Genomic DNA, 16,000 nt, shown 5'->3' with positions numbered 1-16,000 from the left:
GTGGCTCAAGTGGTAGAGCGCTAGCCTTGAGCTGAAGAGCTGAAGGACAGCGCCCAGGCCCAGAGTTCAGGCCCCATGACTGGACCCAAAAAAAAAAAAAAAAAATTAAAAAAAAAGCCTCAGCAAGTAAGCAGCTGGGTTCAGACACAGGTTGGGGCCTTGCAAGGGGAGCTGCAGAACAATGCATGCTTTCCATGAGCACCCTAGCTACCCACATACAAATATGACTGGGGGCTGGGAAGCTGGCTCAGGGGTAGAGTGCTTGCCTTGCATGCATGAGGCCCTGGGTTCGATTCTTCAGTACCACATAAGCAGAAAAAAAAGCCAGAAATGACACTGTGGCTCAAGTGGTAGAGCGCTAGCCTTGAGCTAAAGAGCTGAGGGACAGTGCCCAGGCCCAGAGTTCAGGCCCCACAACCGGACCCCCCCAAAAAAAAATATATATATATACACACACACATATGTATATATGTGTATATATATATATATACACATGTATGTATATACATACATATAGATATATGATCGGTCTATATGGGATGAATAGCCTAGATTTTGTGATTTCCTGTGAAAACAGCTTTGTGGCAAGTTTCCTATTACTATGACACAATACCCAAGCATCAGCCTATAAGGGGGATTTATTTTGGGGTCATGATTCCAGAGGCTGCCAGCTGGCTGTTGCTTTGGGGCCTGAAACACAGTGGATCACCACAGAGGGTATTCATGGCAAAGCAGAGCTGCTCACACAGGGGGAGGTGGAGAGCAGGCACACTCAGCCATCTCCTAGTCTCCACTCCCTCTAGATGGCAGCATTGGCTGGGAACCAAGCCTTCGCCACACTGGCTTTGGGGAAAACATTTAAAATCCCAAACTTAGCTGGGCATCAGAGGCTTTATGCCTGTAATCCTAGCTACTTAGGAGGCTGAGATCTGAGGATCTCAAAGCTAGCCCAAGCAGAAAAGTCAGTGAAATTCATCTCCAACATACCACCAGAAAACTGGAAGTGGTGCTGTGGCTCAAGTGGTAGTTAACCTTGAGCTGAAAAGCTGAGGGACAGTGCCCAGGCCCAGCGTTCAAACCCCACGACCAACAAAAATAAAATCCCAAACTTAAATGGCACCAATAATAACCAAATCTATTCCATGCTGAGATCCTACTTGCAAAGAGGACCTTATTAGTTAATTCAGAGATCATGTGTAGAACACTCTTCAAATCTTGGCTCTGCCACTTACTAGCTGTGTACCTGTGGGCTAATTAACCTCTGCTCTGTTCTGTTGCTGCTTCTGTAAACAATGGATCAGTGATAAGTCTTCTGTGAAGACATATTTAGAATGTTAGAACAAGCTGAGCACTGGTGGCTCATGCCTATAATCCTAGCTAACTCAGGAGGCTTGAGGCCTAGAAAATTGAGCTTTGAGTTCAGCATAGGCAGAAAATTCTGGGATATTCCATCTGCAATTAACCAGCAAAATGATGGATTAGAAGCGTGGCTTAAGTGATAGAGTGCCAGCCATGAGTAAAACAAGCCCTGAATTCCAGCTTCAGTACTGGCACAGAACAATGGCTGCCACAAATACTCATTATAACTTAAAACATTAAAAATCTGTTATTGATTTGGTAAGCCTGGCATTCTAAATCTTCAGTCATGTTTTCTAGACCCAACTCTTCTCTCAGAATTCAGCATTCTTTTTTTTTTTGGGGGGGGGGGTCCAGTCGTGGGGCCTGAACTTTGGGCCTGGACGCTGTCCCTCAGCTTTTTTTTTTTTTTTTTTTGGTCGGTCATGGGGCTTGAACTCTGGGCCTGGGTGCTGTCCCTCAGCCTCCTGAATAGCTAGGATTACAGGTGTGAGCCACCGGCGCCCGGCTTTTCTTTTTTTTTTTTTTTGTCGGTTGTGGGGCTTAAACTCTGGGCCTGGGCGCTGTCCCTCAGCTCTTCAGCCCAAGGCGAGCGCTCTACCACTTGAGCTACAGCGCCACTTTCGGTTTTCTGGTGGTTTTTATTGGAGATAGGAGTCTCACGGTCTTTCCTGCCCGGGCTGGCTTTGAACCGCGATCCTCAGATCCCAGCCTCCTGAACAGCTAGGATTAAAGGCGTGAGCCACCAGCACCCGGCTGTCCCTCAGCTCCAGCTCAAGGCTAGCGCTCTACCACTTGAGCCACAGTGCCACTTCCGGCTTTTTTCTTTTTGCTTATGTGGTGCTGAGGAATCGAACCCAGGGCCTCCAGCATGCAAGGCAAGCGCTCTACCACTGAGCCACCTTCCCAGCCCAGAATTCAGCATTCCTGATAGGCTCTGGTAGCTCACATCTGTAATCCTAACTATTCAGGAGATCGAGATTTGAGGATCAGATCAAAGCCACCCTGGACAGGAAAGTCTTTAAGACTGTGATCTCCAATGAGCCACCACTTTGAGCGCTGTGGCTCAAAGTGGTAGAGTGCTAGCCTTGAGTGAAAAAGCTCAGGGACAGTGTCTAGGCCCTGAGTTCAAGCCCTACAACGAAAAACAAAAGCCTTTCTGCACACTGCACAGAACTAGGCATACCTTGTCTATATTTCTCTTTTTCGTTAAACCAGTCCTGGGGCCTGAACTCAGGACGTGGGCACTGTCCCTGGGCTTCTTTTGCTCAAGGCTAGTGCTCTACCACTTGAGCCCAGCACCACTTCCTGCTTTTTCTGTGTATGTGATACTGAAGAATCAAACCTAGGGCTTCATGCATGCTAGGCAAGCACTCTACCACTAAGCCACACTCCAAGCCCCTCCTTTTTTTGACACCCAAAACTTTTTTTGTTGGTCGTGGGGCTTGAACTCTGAGCCTGAGTGCTGTCCCTCAGCTCAAGGCTAGCACTTTACCACTTGAACCATAGCACCACTTCTGTTTTTCTGGTGGTTTATTGGAGATAAGAGTTTCACAGACTTTCCTGGCTGGGCTGGCTTTGAACCACAATCCTCAGATCTCAGCCTCCTGAGTAGCTAGGATTACAGCCGTGAGCCACCGGCGCCCAGCCCAAAACTTTTACTGGGGGTGAGCAAATGGGCCTCTAGGGACAGGCCTGGGCCCTCACTGCACAGCTTGCTCATTGGTGCTGCCTAGAGTTCTGTGGCTTCATCACATCTGGAAGCTCTGGTGGGGCTGGAGAAGGGCTTGATGTACAGCTTCACAGGCGTCATCTGCCCAGAAGGCCAGCCTGCTATGGCTGGGGCCTGTGGCTGCACTGTGGCTGGAAAAGCCACATTCGCCCAGCATTTCCCCATCGTCTAGAAGCTGGTCATCTTTGTAGAGCAGTGGCTCCTTGGCAACTGTGAAGAGGGTGGTCTTGTAGTGCCAGATCATGAGGATCACATCCTGGGGGACCACAAGCCAGCTTCAGTGGCAGGGCACCAGCACCCTCATGCAGAACACTGCCCTGTCTGTCTCCTTAAACATCCCAGTCAACAAAAGTGCTGCCCTAATGTGACAATGGAATGGATGATTCCTATGAGCTTGTGTAAGTACATCCTATGTTTGTACAGCGGTCATGTAATGATCATTGCTAGGGAACATGTCTCATAAGCAAGGTGTGATGGGGCTTCTATAGTTGATCTGCAGGATTTGAGTAACCCCTATTTATTTATTTTTGGTCATGGGGCTTGAACTCTGAGCTTGGGCGCTGTCTTTGAGCTCTCCAGCCCAAGGCCAATACTCTACCACTTGAGCCACAGTGCCACTTCGTTTTCTGGTGGTTGAGACTCTCACGGACTTTGCTGCTCAGGCTGGCTTTGAACCACGATCTTCAGATCTCAGCTCCTCAGTAGCTAGGATTATAGGCGTGAGCCACCGGCACCTGGCCAGTGGCAGTATCTTGTCAACTTTTTGTTCCTGTAACAATCCTTTAAAGTGTGCCAGCACGTTTATTTTTTGTGCCTGTCCTGAGCCTTTAACTCAGCCTGGCAGAGTCCCTGAGATTTTTCTCAAAGCTAGTGCTCTACCACTTGAGCCATTGTACCACTTGCAGCTTTTTCTGAGTAGTTTATTGGAGATGAATCTCAGGAATTTCTTGCTTGGGCTGGCTTTGAACTGCAATCCTCAGGTCTGACTGAGTAGGTAGGACTACAGGATTACAGGTATGAGCCACCAGCACCTGGCAAGTGTTAGCACTTCAAATGGTTTCTGAAAAACAAGTTGTCCTTCCTAGAGTTCTCAGTATGGAGGTCCAATAACCCTGAAATATACATATGTAAAAAAACTAAGGAGCAAAAAAACATTGTTGACTCATGCCTGTAATCCTAGCTACTCAGGAGGCTGAGATATAAGGATCACAGTACAAAGCCAGCCTGGACAGAAGTCTGTGAGACTGTTATCTTCAATTAGCCACCAGAAAAGTGGTAGAGCACTCGCCTTGAGCTGAAGAGCTCAGGGATAGTGCTCAAGCCGAGTTCAAGCCCCACCCACAATCAGGGGGGAAAAAGATTGTTGAAGGGCTATTTCATCCTGCTAGGCCAGGAGTGGGGAATAAGTGGCCCAAGTTCCAGGCGAGGCTCATAGATCATTTGGTGTTTGGAACAAACAATGCATTATCATCTGCTGCCCTCCGCCAAAATGCCTGTACGGATCATTTTGCCTGGCAAATGTTCTAACTACCCAAAGAGCCCTTGGCAGAATAAGAGGATCCCCATACCTCAATCTTCTGGTGGCAATACAGACCACCATGTTGTTTGCTGCCTTCCACATTACTTAAGATGATCTGTAACTACTGTTCTGGGAAGCTGCTGTTTTGTAGGTACCAGGTAGATGCTCTACCATGTGAGCCACTCTAGCTCTTTCCTACTGGTTATTTTTGAGGTAGGGTCTCCCTTTATGCAAGGGCCAGTCTAGACTGCAATCCTATTTATGTTTCCATGTGTTACTAGGAATGACAGATAATCATGGTTTGGCCATGATCTCGATTGCCCCTAAAGCATGAGCATTTCAGGTTAAGACATTTTGCTCAGCTGAGACTTCACAAAGCCCAGAGAAGAGTCCACTCATCACACCCTGCCTGAGTGGGATGCCCTTCCCCAGCAGCAGCAGTTGGCGGCCACTCATCTATCTTGTGAGATGAGTTAGAATGTGCCATTTAAAACCAACGGGGTAGAGAAAAGGAAAGCATGGTGAGACACTGTTAAGTAGCAGCAGGTACATTCTCCTTTGCTTTGGGGTTTTTTGACATCGGGCAGCATTTCCATACTGGGAAGTAAAGGATTTGAGCTTCATGTGACTGAGGCAGACAGAGCTTCTAGCACCAGAGGCTCCCGGGAACAAGGGAGCTCACTACGGGACACACTTGGCAGAAGCTGCCACCCCACCAGCCACCATGCAGCACCTGCTAGTTAGTTCTCAAGGTAGAGAGATGGGGAGGGAGAGAAAGGGAGGTAGGGAATCCAGGAAGCACAACCTGCCTAGGCAACACAGAAATCATCAGATGTTCTCAAAGCTAAGAAAACCTTCCCATTTAACCCTAGGAGAGTCTCAAGGTGTAGTCAGCTTCCCTCTGACTCAATCATCCTCCTCCATGAAGATTATACAAGAAATCTTGTATTTAAAAAAAATTATTTTAATCCTTTCTAGAGGAATACAGATTTGAATGAAATACATTCGTTCCATAAATACATTAGCAGCAAAACCTTCTCCCCAGAGTCCTCTGGTCCAGAAGTTGTGCCTTCAGTTAGGAGGGATGTCCTATCTGCTGTCACTGGAGCATGCGTGCTTCTTCACGAAAGCTGCATCTGCCTGCTCACAGGGACCTGGGCACAGGCCTGGGTGGTGGTGACCACTGAGCCGTCACCTTCTGAGTCCACTGGCATCCTCCATGCTCAGCTGGTCAGGTCCTTTGGCAGAGCTGCAAAGACCTAACCCTGCAAATGTCCCAATGCACTTGGAGTATTCTGTTGCTTTCAGTTGGCAACATTTAATGTCCTCTATCTACTTCTCAAGGAGCAAACCAAAGTACTCCCTTCCTTCCCTTCCATGGGCTGAGATACCACTCTGGTGAGTCCACGGGCCACCAAGAGACAATTTAGACCCTCTTTAAATGACTCAAGGTTCTATGGGAGAGAGACATGGATAAACTTACAAAGAGCGCCACATAACATTAACCAGGTGACTCTACCTGGCTTCCATTAACACTAACTCCTGCATGGCCCCTCCTCCCTTCCTTTCCTCTATCATTACTCATTGGCTGACAGCTCCTTTTCTACCTGCCCTCTAGGAACCTGCTGGACATTCAGGAAGCAAGATGTAACTCCCAAATGGGCCAGGAGAGGCTAGCACAGGGGCTGCTTTGAATCTGTGATTACAGTTCATGCTTCATGGTTCCACTGCTCTGCTTCAGCCCACTGTGCAACGTGTAAGGCGCACATCTGCATAAATGACCGTCAGCAAGTGGATGGCAGTGGGGCAGCAATCGAATTTAGAGGTTAATATGTCATAGGACTGAGAGAAAAACAGAGTGTGAGAGTCTGAAATAAATCGGATTTTCTTGAGCAGAAGGCTACTCTGAAGCATTTCCAAAACTAAGTACATAAAAGAACTCCAAAGTTGGCCCTTGCCCGCCCATCCTTCACTGTGTTTCCACTCAGACACCTTTGTAAGTGCTTTATCCATTCCCAGTTTTGTTTTAACTGCTGGCTGGAAGGAAATCAGAAACCATTTTGGATCAAAACCACTGTAGTGGGTAACTGCCTAATGTGTGTCTTTCCCTTTGTGTTTCCGTCCAAAGCAACTGCGTTCTCTTTCATTTATGTGCAGCAAGAGACTCTTCTGCTGAATATAAAGCACTGCTAATCCTACAGTCTTCTGACCCCACAGCGTCTGCAAGGTCTTCTTCCTCAGAGTCGTCGTCGTCCTCGTCCTGTGCTGAGGAGCTGGAGGTGGGTCCTTTGCAGGTTTTCAAGTGGCGGGTAAGATGGTATTTGGTAAGATAAGCTTTCGTACATTTTTCACAGACATAATCCCGCTTTCCTTCATGAGAATTGAGGTGCTTCTTCAAGTGATTCGTTCTCAAGAACAGTTTATCACACTTGGGACACTTGATCTGGCGCTCTCTAGGAGAAACACAAGAAAAACTTGAGGTGGGATTGCAAATGGCGGCAGAGGCACACACTCACTCTGCATAGCCTTGGGCGCTAGTCAGAGACACACCATCTGTGAGAGTTTTTAAAGTAGATACACGGAATTCATAAAACACAAGCAGTTTCAACAGTAAAGACTTTTCACACTTAGAATTCTATCCTAATGGAACCACCCAATATATCTATTTCTTCATGAATATGAAGCTTTTCCTGCCCTTCAAATTACCAAGGAGTTTGGCTGTTCCCCCAGATCGGCTTAGGTATCCCTGTTGTATGGTAAATGGTTACCTAGCCATTTTTCTTCCATCTCTGAGTCTCTATCAGCCAGCACAATGCCAGACATCAGGAGGTTAAATTTTTAAATGTCAAATTAAAAAGACAAGCCAGGCACTGTGGCTCACACCTGTAATCCTAAGGATCCCAGTTCAAAGCCAGCCCAGGCAGGAAAGTCCGTGAGACACATCTCCAATAAACCACCAGAAAAACCAGAAACGGCACTGTGGCTCAAGTGGTAGAGTACTTGCCTTGAGCTGAAGAGCTGAGAGACAGCACCCAGGCCCAGAGTTCAGGCCCCAAAACAGATCCCCCCACCAAAAAATTAAGAAGACAATACCAGGTGCTGGTGGCTCATGCCTGTAAGCCTAGCTACTCAGGAAGGAGGCTGAGATCTGAGGATCATGGTTCCAAAAGCCAGTCTGGGCAGGAAAGTCTATAACGCTCATCTCTAATAAATTACAGAAAAAAAATGGAAATGGAATTGTGGCTTAAAGTGGTAGAGCACTAGCCTTGAGCACAAAAGTTCAGGGACAGCACTCATACCTGAGGTGAAGCCCCAGGACCAGCACCAAAAAATAAAAAGAACAAAAATACAGAAAGCATATGTGAAAAGTAAATATAGAAAACAGACCAGGGAGCTGGGCGTTGGTGGCTCACGCCTGTAATCCTAGCTACATAGGAGGCTGAAATCAGGATTGCGGTTCAAAGCCAGCACGGGCAGGAAAGTCTGTGAGACTCTTATCTCCAATAAACCACTAGAGAACCGAAGTGGCGCTGTGGCTCAAGTGGTAGAGCACTTGCCTTGAGCTGAAGAGCGCAGGGAGGGCCCAAGCCCAGAGTTCAAGCCCCACAACCGACCAAAAACAACAAAAAAAATACAACAAGGGAAATTTTCCTCTGGTTGGCTACGAACAGGAGACATGAACTGTACCATGAGCTGAAGTCTCAGCTGGCACCCAGATGCCAGGCCACCCACAGGCAGCTCACTACCCAAGAGCAACCTACTGCGTGTGGATGAGCACGTGCTGCTTGAGGTCCTGCCTCCGCATGAAGAGCTTGTCACAGTAATCACACTTGAGATTCTTCTCCCCGGTATGAATGACCATGTGTGACTCCAGATGCGCCTTCTGAGTGAAAGACTTGTCACATAAACTACACCTGTAGTTCTTCTGGCCTGCAAATTACCACATTAGCACCGCAAGTGAGAGAGCTGCTGGCGCGCTCAAGATAAACAGGCCTATGCAGGGTGTGCAGCAGAGGCGGGAAGAAAGCAGAGCTGATGGGTGTCTGGAACCCTACAGACACTTGAAGCCATTTCATTCATTCTGCAATCAAAGTGAAGTAATCCTGACCTCTATTGGGAGGTCTTATCTAAATATATACATGTATTTCTGTGCATGCACACACATTTTATACTTGACGTGATATAAAATATGGGTAAAAACATCATTTATAATCCCCAGGACCCCACCTAACACAAAGAAACTCATGAGTCCTAGCACTTTGTACATTCTAAGCTCCACATTATATATAAGCTATACATTCTGAACTTTTCCTTTTTTTTTTGTTGGTCATGAGGCTTGAACTCTGGGGGGCCTGGGCGCTGTCCCTCGGCTCTTCAGCTCCTGGCGAGCGCTCTACCACTTAAACCACAGCACCACTTCCAGTTTTCTAGTGGTTAATTGAAGATAAGAGTCTCACAGACTTTCCTTGCCCAAGCTGGTTTTGAACCGTGATCTTCAGATGTCAGCCTTCTGAGTAGTTAGGATTACAGGCGAGAGCTACCAGTGTCCGGCTTTTCCTCTTTAAATATGTAACCTCATAAACCTTAGATAAAGTCCTAAGAATACACAAGTATGAACTCCTCTAAGTCAAAAGTTAGTAAAGCTAACTTTTTTTTTTTTTTTTAGGGGGGGGGTCCAGTCGTGGACCTGAACTCTGGGCCTGGACGCTGTCCCTCAGCTCTTCAGCTCAAGGCTAGCACTCTACCACTTGAGCCACAGTACCACTTCTGGCTTTTTTCCTTTTGCTTATGTGGTGCTGACGAATGAAACCCAGGACCTTAAGCATGCAAGGCAAGCGCTCTACCACTGAGCCACCTTCCCAGCCCTAAAGCTAACTTTTTTGAGGCACGTTTTTCCTACAGGCTAGAGCGAGGTTTTAGGTTTGGGAGCCACACAAAAGGCTCTGTTGTAGCTGGGCACTGACGGCTCACAGCTGTAATCCTAGTTACTCAGGAGGCTGACATCTGAAGATCACTGTTTGAGGCCAACCTGTAAATGAAAGACTGCGAGACTTATCTCCAAATAACCACCGAAAAGCCAGAAGAGGAGCTGTGCCTCAAAGTGGCAGAGCACTAGCCTTAAGCACCAAAGCTCAGGGATAGTGTCTGGGGCCTAAGGTCAAGCCCCAGGACTGGCACTGGAAAAAAAAGTTTCTACTATAACTATAAGCCCAAGAAGAGGGGCTGGTTTACAAGGGATTTAGAAAATGGCAGCCAATGGGCTGGGAAGGTGGCTCAGTGGTAGAGCGCTTGCCTTGCATGCTCGAGGCCCTGGGTTCGATTCCTCAGCACCACATAAACAAAAAGAAAAACGCCGGAAGTGGTGCTGTGGCTCAAGTGGTAGAGAGCTAGCCTTGAGCTGAGTTCAGGCCCCACGACCGGACCCAAAAAAAAAAAAGAAAATGGCAGCCAAGAATCAAACAAGGCAGTGTCTGCTGAGTAATGTTCAAAAGGAAACTTGCTGGCTGGGCTCAGAGCTGAGCTTAAGAAGACCAGAATGCTACTTTATGTTCCAACACAGTGAGCAACTTTCCCATTCTGAATTACATATTCCCAGTTACTTCAAACTATGATGGGAATGCCTAGAAAGGAGAGCCCTCTAATAAGGTCCTAGCACTTGCTAGACGCCTCGCTCAGTTAACTACCCACCAAGGTCTGCCACCCAATGAGACACCCCCAACAGCCACCTGGGTTCTCTGATATAAGGCAAAACCTTTCGGAGTGCCATTTATTTTTATTATTACAATTATCTTTAGGTAGTGTATAAAGGAGTTGTGGAGTGCCATTTCTAACTGTGTAACCTTCACTCTCTGGGGGCCAGAGTATGTGCAGGGAGCTCACCTGTGTGTATCTTGAGGTGGGTCCGCAGGTTGCTTGGGTCACTGAAGGCCTTGCTACAGAAATCACACTTGTGGGGCTTCATTCCCATGTGGCCCATGATGTGCACATGGAGCTTGGAAGGAGAGATAAAAGCCTGCGGGCACATGGAGCACTTCCACTTCCGTTCTTTGCTGTGGCCTGGCCCATGGCTGTTGCTGTGGCCCTGACCAGGGAGATGATTATGGATGTGGCTGGTCAGGTGAGCTTTGAACTCTGAATAGGAACTGCACTCCTTGCCACAGTTACAGAGGTGCACATCAGGGTGTTCAGGAACACCTTTAAAATTAAAAAAAAAAAAAAATCCTGATACTGAAATGTCAAAACTTCCTTTATCAGCACTGGTACTGGGAACTGAATTCAGGCTCTTGCACTTGGCTAGACAGGTGCACTGTCACTTGAACCAGGCCGCCAGTTCCTTTTTCATGCTACTTTTGGGGTAGGGTCTTACTTTGCTCAGGCCAGCTTGGACTGTATGTACTTCAGCATGTCACTCGGATGGTAGGTGTGTGGCATTGTGCCCAACTTGGGCACAGCTTCTTGGTAGCTGGGACCAAGGGATAGGCATCGTAATACCTAACCACTGGTTGAGATGGGAGACCTGAGAACTTTTACAAACAGGCTGGCCTTGAACTAAAATCCCCAGATTCATGCTTTCCTAGAAGGCGGGAATATAAGCTTAAGCCTGGTTTCAAACACGTGTTTGACATTAATAACTGCTGCTTGCAATTCTCCCTGCTATGAAATTTTCCAACTTTCCCATTATCTGTAAAATTGAAATGTCATGTTCAAAGCTCTGTTCCCAGCATCCAAGAGTCTACCAGACACACAGAAAGCACCTGGTGAACACTGGATTATCAATCCTTTCCCAGGAAAAGTATTTACATTGGGTAGTGCAAACTCACTGTTACAAAGCACTTGTCAATATGACTAGAAAGAGAAAGCTAAGGCACATTAAATAAATCAAGGGTCTTTGCTGACTTCATGAACTTAAATTTCAACACTACAGGTACAAAATGGAGCCTTAGAAGCTTCAAAGCCCCCAAATCAAAGTCCTAAAAAAACCCAAAATCTCATTTCACTTGGATAAATATAATATACTTAGTTCATTACATTCATCTTGGGAAGAGACTTTAACGCCCTCCCCCCAACAGAATTAGTAACTTGATTTTATATACAAAGTAAGTTTGTAATTTATTTCAACTTCCTTGTAAATCACCAAAACTTCTCCCTGGTCCTTGCTGTTTTTACTATGTAGATTCATGACAAGTAAATCTTAACAAACTCACCCATCTGCTGAGCATAGTCCCGACTATAATAGAAGAGCAGCTCGTTTTCAGGTGGGATGTCTTGTGAGGTGCAGAAATAGATTTTTCCATCATGGGGATAAGCAACCAAATTCTGTTCTTCACGGTTCCTAAGTTATCAGACATAATAGACCAAGCATGTTAATTCTGTTTAAAAGACAGAATCTTACTACGTTGCCAAGGTTGGCCTCAAAACTCCTGGCTCAAGCTTTCCCAGGTAGTACCTAGACCGTGTACCACCACATCTGCCCAAGTATGATTTGTTCTTTTTTGTTGGCAGTGTTGGTGCTCAAAGCTTCCTTGCTCATGCTAGCCAAGCTTCTACTACTGCTCCTACACTAAGCTATGCCTCGGCCACTTCAGCCTAGTATTTTGGAATATATTAGAAGCATGTCATACACCTTATAATGAAATCTGTATGGAAGCTTAAGACAGAACTGTTTTCTCCAAACCAGTTCTGGAATCCCTATGCTCCTGCTGGGAGGGACTTGTAGAGAAACACAATTCTTATTTCTGTACAGTAGCTAGTTGCTCTTTGTACTAAGAAAAATCAGAGCCGGGCACTGGTGGCTCACACCTGCAATCCTAGCTACTCAGGAGGCTGAGATCTGAGAATCACAGTTCAAAGCCAGCCCGGGCAGGAAAGACCGTGAGACTCTTATCTCCAATAAACCACTAGAAAACCTGAAGTGGCATTGTGGCTCAAGCGGTAGGGCGCTCACCTTGAGCTGAAGAGTGCAAGGACAGCGCCCAAGCCCCAGAGTTCAAGCCCCACAACTGACAAAAAAAAGAAAAATCAGAGTCTGTTACTGGAAGTAAAGAGTATAAATAAAATAAAACCTTAAAAATATGACACAGAGGGGCTGAGAAGGTGGCTCAGTGGTAGAGTGCTTGCTTTGCATGCATGAGGCCCTGGGTTCGATTCCTCAGCACCCATAAGCAGAAAAAGCCAGAAGTGGTGCTGTGGCTCAAGTGGTAGAGTGCTAGCCTTGAGCTGAAGAGCTGAGGGACAGCGTCCAGGCCCAGAGTTCAAGCCCCACGACCGACAAAAAAAAAACCCAGGCTGGGGGCATGGGGGGGAGGAGTGTAGTTGTGAAGGTAGGAGGGAAAGGATGGAGGGGAAAAACAAAGGAGGAGGCAACAATGCTTGATAAGAAATGTACTCATTACCTTACTCATGTAACTGTAACCCCTCTGTACAGTATTTTCACAATGAAAAAATATTTTAAAAAAACAAACAGGATAGGATACTTTCCTCTATTCAAGTCTTTCCAAAAAAAAGAGGAGGGGAGAGTCTCCCAAGAAGTTTTCAACTTGATTTATTGTTATCACCACCAGACAACACAAATATTCCCTAAAAGCATGAATTTTAAGACATAACTGACCTTTAGATTAACTCCTAAGTTACAATACATCAAACTACAAGTGAAGACTTGGTAAAATTATATGGTTCCAAGATGCTTACCAACTTCTGCTCCCACAATTGACTGGCGTAGAACCAGCTGCTTTGGGAGCGAAAGTCGTGCTCTGCTCTCTATTGGAGTATCAGGAACAAAAGTCACTGGTCCGTGTTCAGGGCAGTCTGAGGGGTAGGCTCGGTCACAGAGAGTACACCCTGAGAACAGCAAGTATGAGACACACATGGGTAGAATTCACCAGGCTAAATTACTCCCAGGATTTTTAAAAATTTAAGTGCTAATTACAAAATGTAATCAGTAAGAAGCAAGGTTGTAACAGAGATACTCTGATCAAAGAACCATCTTTTTATACTAAAATGTATGTCTACTCTCATGTCTCTCCAGATTTCATTAAGATTTGATTTTCTTTTGGTTTGGGTTCAACAGAACAAGTTTTCTATTCAGCGCATAAAAGATTAATAAAAAATAAAACAAAAAGTACTGAAGATTTTTTTTTACAACTCCTAAATATAAACCAAAGAGAACTAAAAACAAAAAATTGTACATGAATGCTCAAAAAGCATTCACAGTAACCAAAAAGTGGAAGCAATTAAAATGTATATAAACTCCTAAATAAAATATAATTCATTTATGGACTATTATTCAGCTCTGAAAAAAAAACAAAGTACTGAGATATGCTTCATGCTACATTGATGAACTATTATAATATTATGCTAAAGCAAAATAGGCAGATAGTCTTTATCTCCCATTTCCTGCAAAGGGAGAAGAAAATGTCTCTTTTCCCTTTCTCCCTACTTCAACCTGGTTAGAGTAAATCCTTGCTAAAACCCTACTTGTAAGACTTTTAGTTTTGGAGGGGTACTGGGCCTGGGGCTTGACCTCAGAGCTTAGGCAGTCCCTAAGCTTTTGTGCTCAAGTCTACCACTTGAATCACAGCTCCACTTTCAGCTTTTTGGTGGACAATTGGAGCTGGCTTTGAACTGTGAACTTTAGATCTGATTCCTGAGTAGCTAGGATACAAGCATGATCCACTGGAGCCTGGCTGAGACCACCCCCCCACACACACACCTTTTTGTGAGATTCTCTGATATGCTTTTCATGAGTGTATCTCAAGGATGTGTGATTTTATGTAAAAGCTGAGAAGCTGAGGGAACCCCTCATTCATTCTCCAGTGTCAGAAATTGGATAGCCTGAACTAGAAGTTGAATCTCATGAGGTATGGAACGTGTTTAGCTTTGGTACTTCTCTGTCTAAATTTATTAGCCATAAAGAGTGAGAACTTTGTCTCTTCTCCCAGACTGGCCATGGGAGGGAGGAAAACAGAGGCAGAAATGGACAATGAGAAAGGGGATAGAAGAGTTGTTCTCTTGTTAGTCCTATAGGTACCCGGTGGTTTTTTCAGCCGTTCAAGTAACTCAGATAAGGCTGGGAAGGTGGCTCAGTGGTAGAGCGCTTGCCTTGCATGCATGAGGCCCTGGGTTCGATTCCTCAGCACCACATAAGCAAAAAGAAAAAAAAGCTAGAAGTGGCGCTGTGGCTCAAGTGATAGAGCGCTAGCCTTGAGCTGAAGAGCTGAGGGACAGCACCCAGGCCCAGAGTTCAGGCCCCGCGACCAGACCCAAGAAAAAAAAAAAAAAACAAGTAACTCAGATATGGTTGAAAGACTGAAAAGTCAATTAGTACTTTAAATGGCATAAGGCTAAGTACTACTAGAGTTACTTATGTCTCAATTCCCCTGGATTTGTTCCCATTTAAAGTTAACTTCTTAAGTTTGCTTAAACTCTCTTTACTAACAATTCTCCTCATTAGGTCTTGCTTTGGAGATGGGTCATTTTTCCCATCATGGATATGTCAGACCCAGGAAAAGAAACAGGCCACATCTAGGTGGCTGTAGGTACCTGCCTAAGCCAATTGGTTGCCTTTCAACAATCAAGGCCTGAGGCAGGTTACTTTGTGATCAGTCTGTGGTTAAAACTTCTTTTTTTTGGGTCAGGTCGTGGGGCCTGAACTCTGGGCCTGGGCCCTGTCCCTCAGCTCTTCTGCTCAAGGCTAGCACTCTACCACTTGAGCCACAACGTCACTTCCGGCTTTTTTCTTTTTGCTTATGTGGTGCTGAGGAATCGAACCCAGGGCCTCAGGCATGCAAGGCAAGTGCTCTACCACGGAGCCACCTTCCCAGCCCTGTGGTTAAAACTTCCAGGGCAAAGCATGGCACGGGTGGCTCAGATCTGTAATCCTAGTTATTCAGGAGGCTGAAATCTGAGGATCAAAGTTTATAGCTGGTGGACAACAAAGTCCATGAGACTCTTAGCGCCAATAAACTACCAAAACCAAACGTGGAATAGTGGCTCAAAGAGTAGAGCAAAAGCAGCTGAGGCACAGAGCAAAAGCCCAGGCTCTGAGTTCAAGCCCAGGACCAGGACACACACACACACACACACACGGATGCAGGCACACACACACACACGGATGCAGGCACACACACACACACACACGGATGCAGGCACACACGCACACACACACGGATGCAGGCACACACGCACACACACACACGGATGCAGGCACACGCACGGATGCAGGCACACACACGCACACACACACACACACCCCTACCCCTCTTCTATGGGTAAAAAAATAGTTATAACAAAATGGAGGCATAGGGCTGGGAAGGTGGCTCAGTGGTAGAGCGCTTGCCTTGCATGCATGAGGCCCTGGGTTTGATTCCTCAGCACCACATAAGCAAAAAGAAAAA

The 16,000-nt window shown here is 46.1% G+C and overlaps 2 protein-coding genes across 2 annotated transcripts in view; one reads left to right on the top strand and one right to left on the bottom strand.

The window, feature by feature from the left end:
• Nucleotides 1–6,301, top strand: part of LOC105992020 (periodic tryptophan protein 1 homolog) — a gene marked incomplete at its 5' end in the record, with an annotated part of 31,614 nt that extends 25,313 nt beyond the window's left edge. The window contains one exon of the mRNA XM_013024816.1: nt 6,226–6,301. Coding sequence (XP_012880270.1) covers nt 6,226–6,301 — 76 coding nt within the window. The remainder of the gene's footprint in view (nt 1–6,225) is intronic.
• The window catches only part of Prdm4 (PR domain containing 4), a 25,707-nt gene continuing 15,261 nt past the window's right edge, over nt 5,555–16,000 (bottom strand). Inside the window, exons 4-9 of the mRNA XM_013024815.1 lie at nt 13,296–13,445; nt 13,163–13,184; nt 11,813–11,940; nt 10,488–10,802; nt 8,369–8,537; nt 5,555–7,060 (exon numbers count right to left, since the gene is read on the bottom strand). Of these exons, the coding sequence (XP_012880269.1) occupies nt 6,751–7,060; nt 8,369–8,537; nt 10,488–10,802; nt 11,813–11,940; nt 13,163–13,184; nt 13,296–13,445 (1,094 nt within the window). The 3' untranslated portion in view covers nt 5,555–6,750. The remainder of the gene's footprint in view (nt 7,061–8,368; nt 8,538–10,487; nt 10,803–11,812; nt 11,941–13,162; nt 13,185–13,295; nt 13,446–16,000) is intronic.

The sequence above is a fragment of the Dipodomys ordii genome, unplaced genomic scaffold, assembly GCF_000151885.1.
Source record: "Dipodomys ordii isolate 6190 unplaced genomic scaffold, Dord_2.0 Scaffold79, whole genome shotgun sequence".
Lineage (NCBI taxonomy): Eukaryota > Metazoa > Chordata > Mammalia > Rodentia > Heteromyidae > Dipodomys > Dipodomys ordii.
The sequence above is the reverse complement of the archived record's forward strand: the minus strand, read 5'-3'. Positions and strand labels throughout refer to the sequence as shown.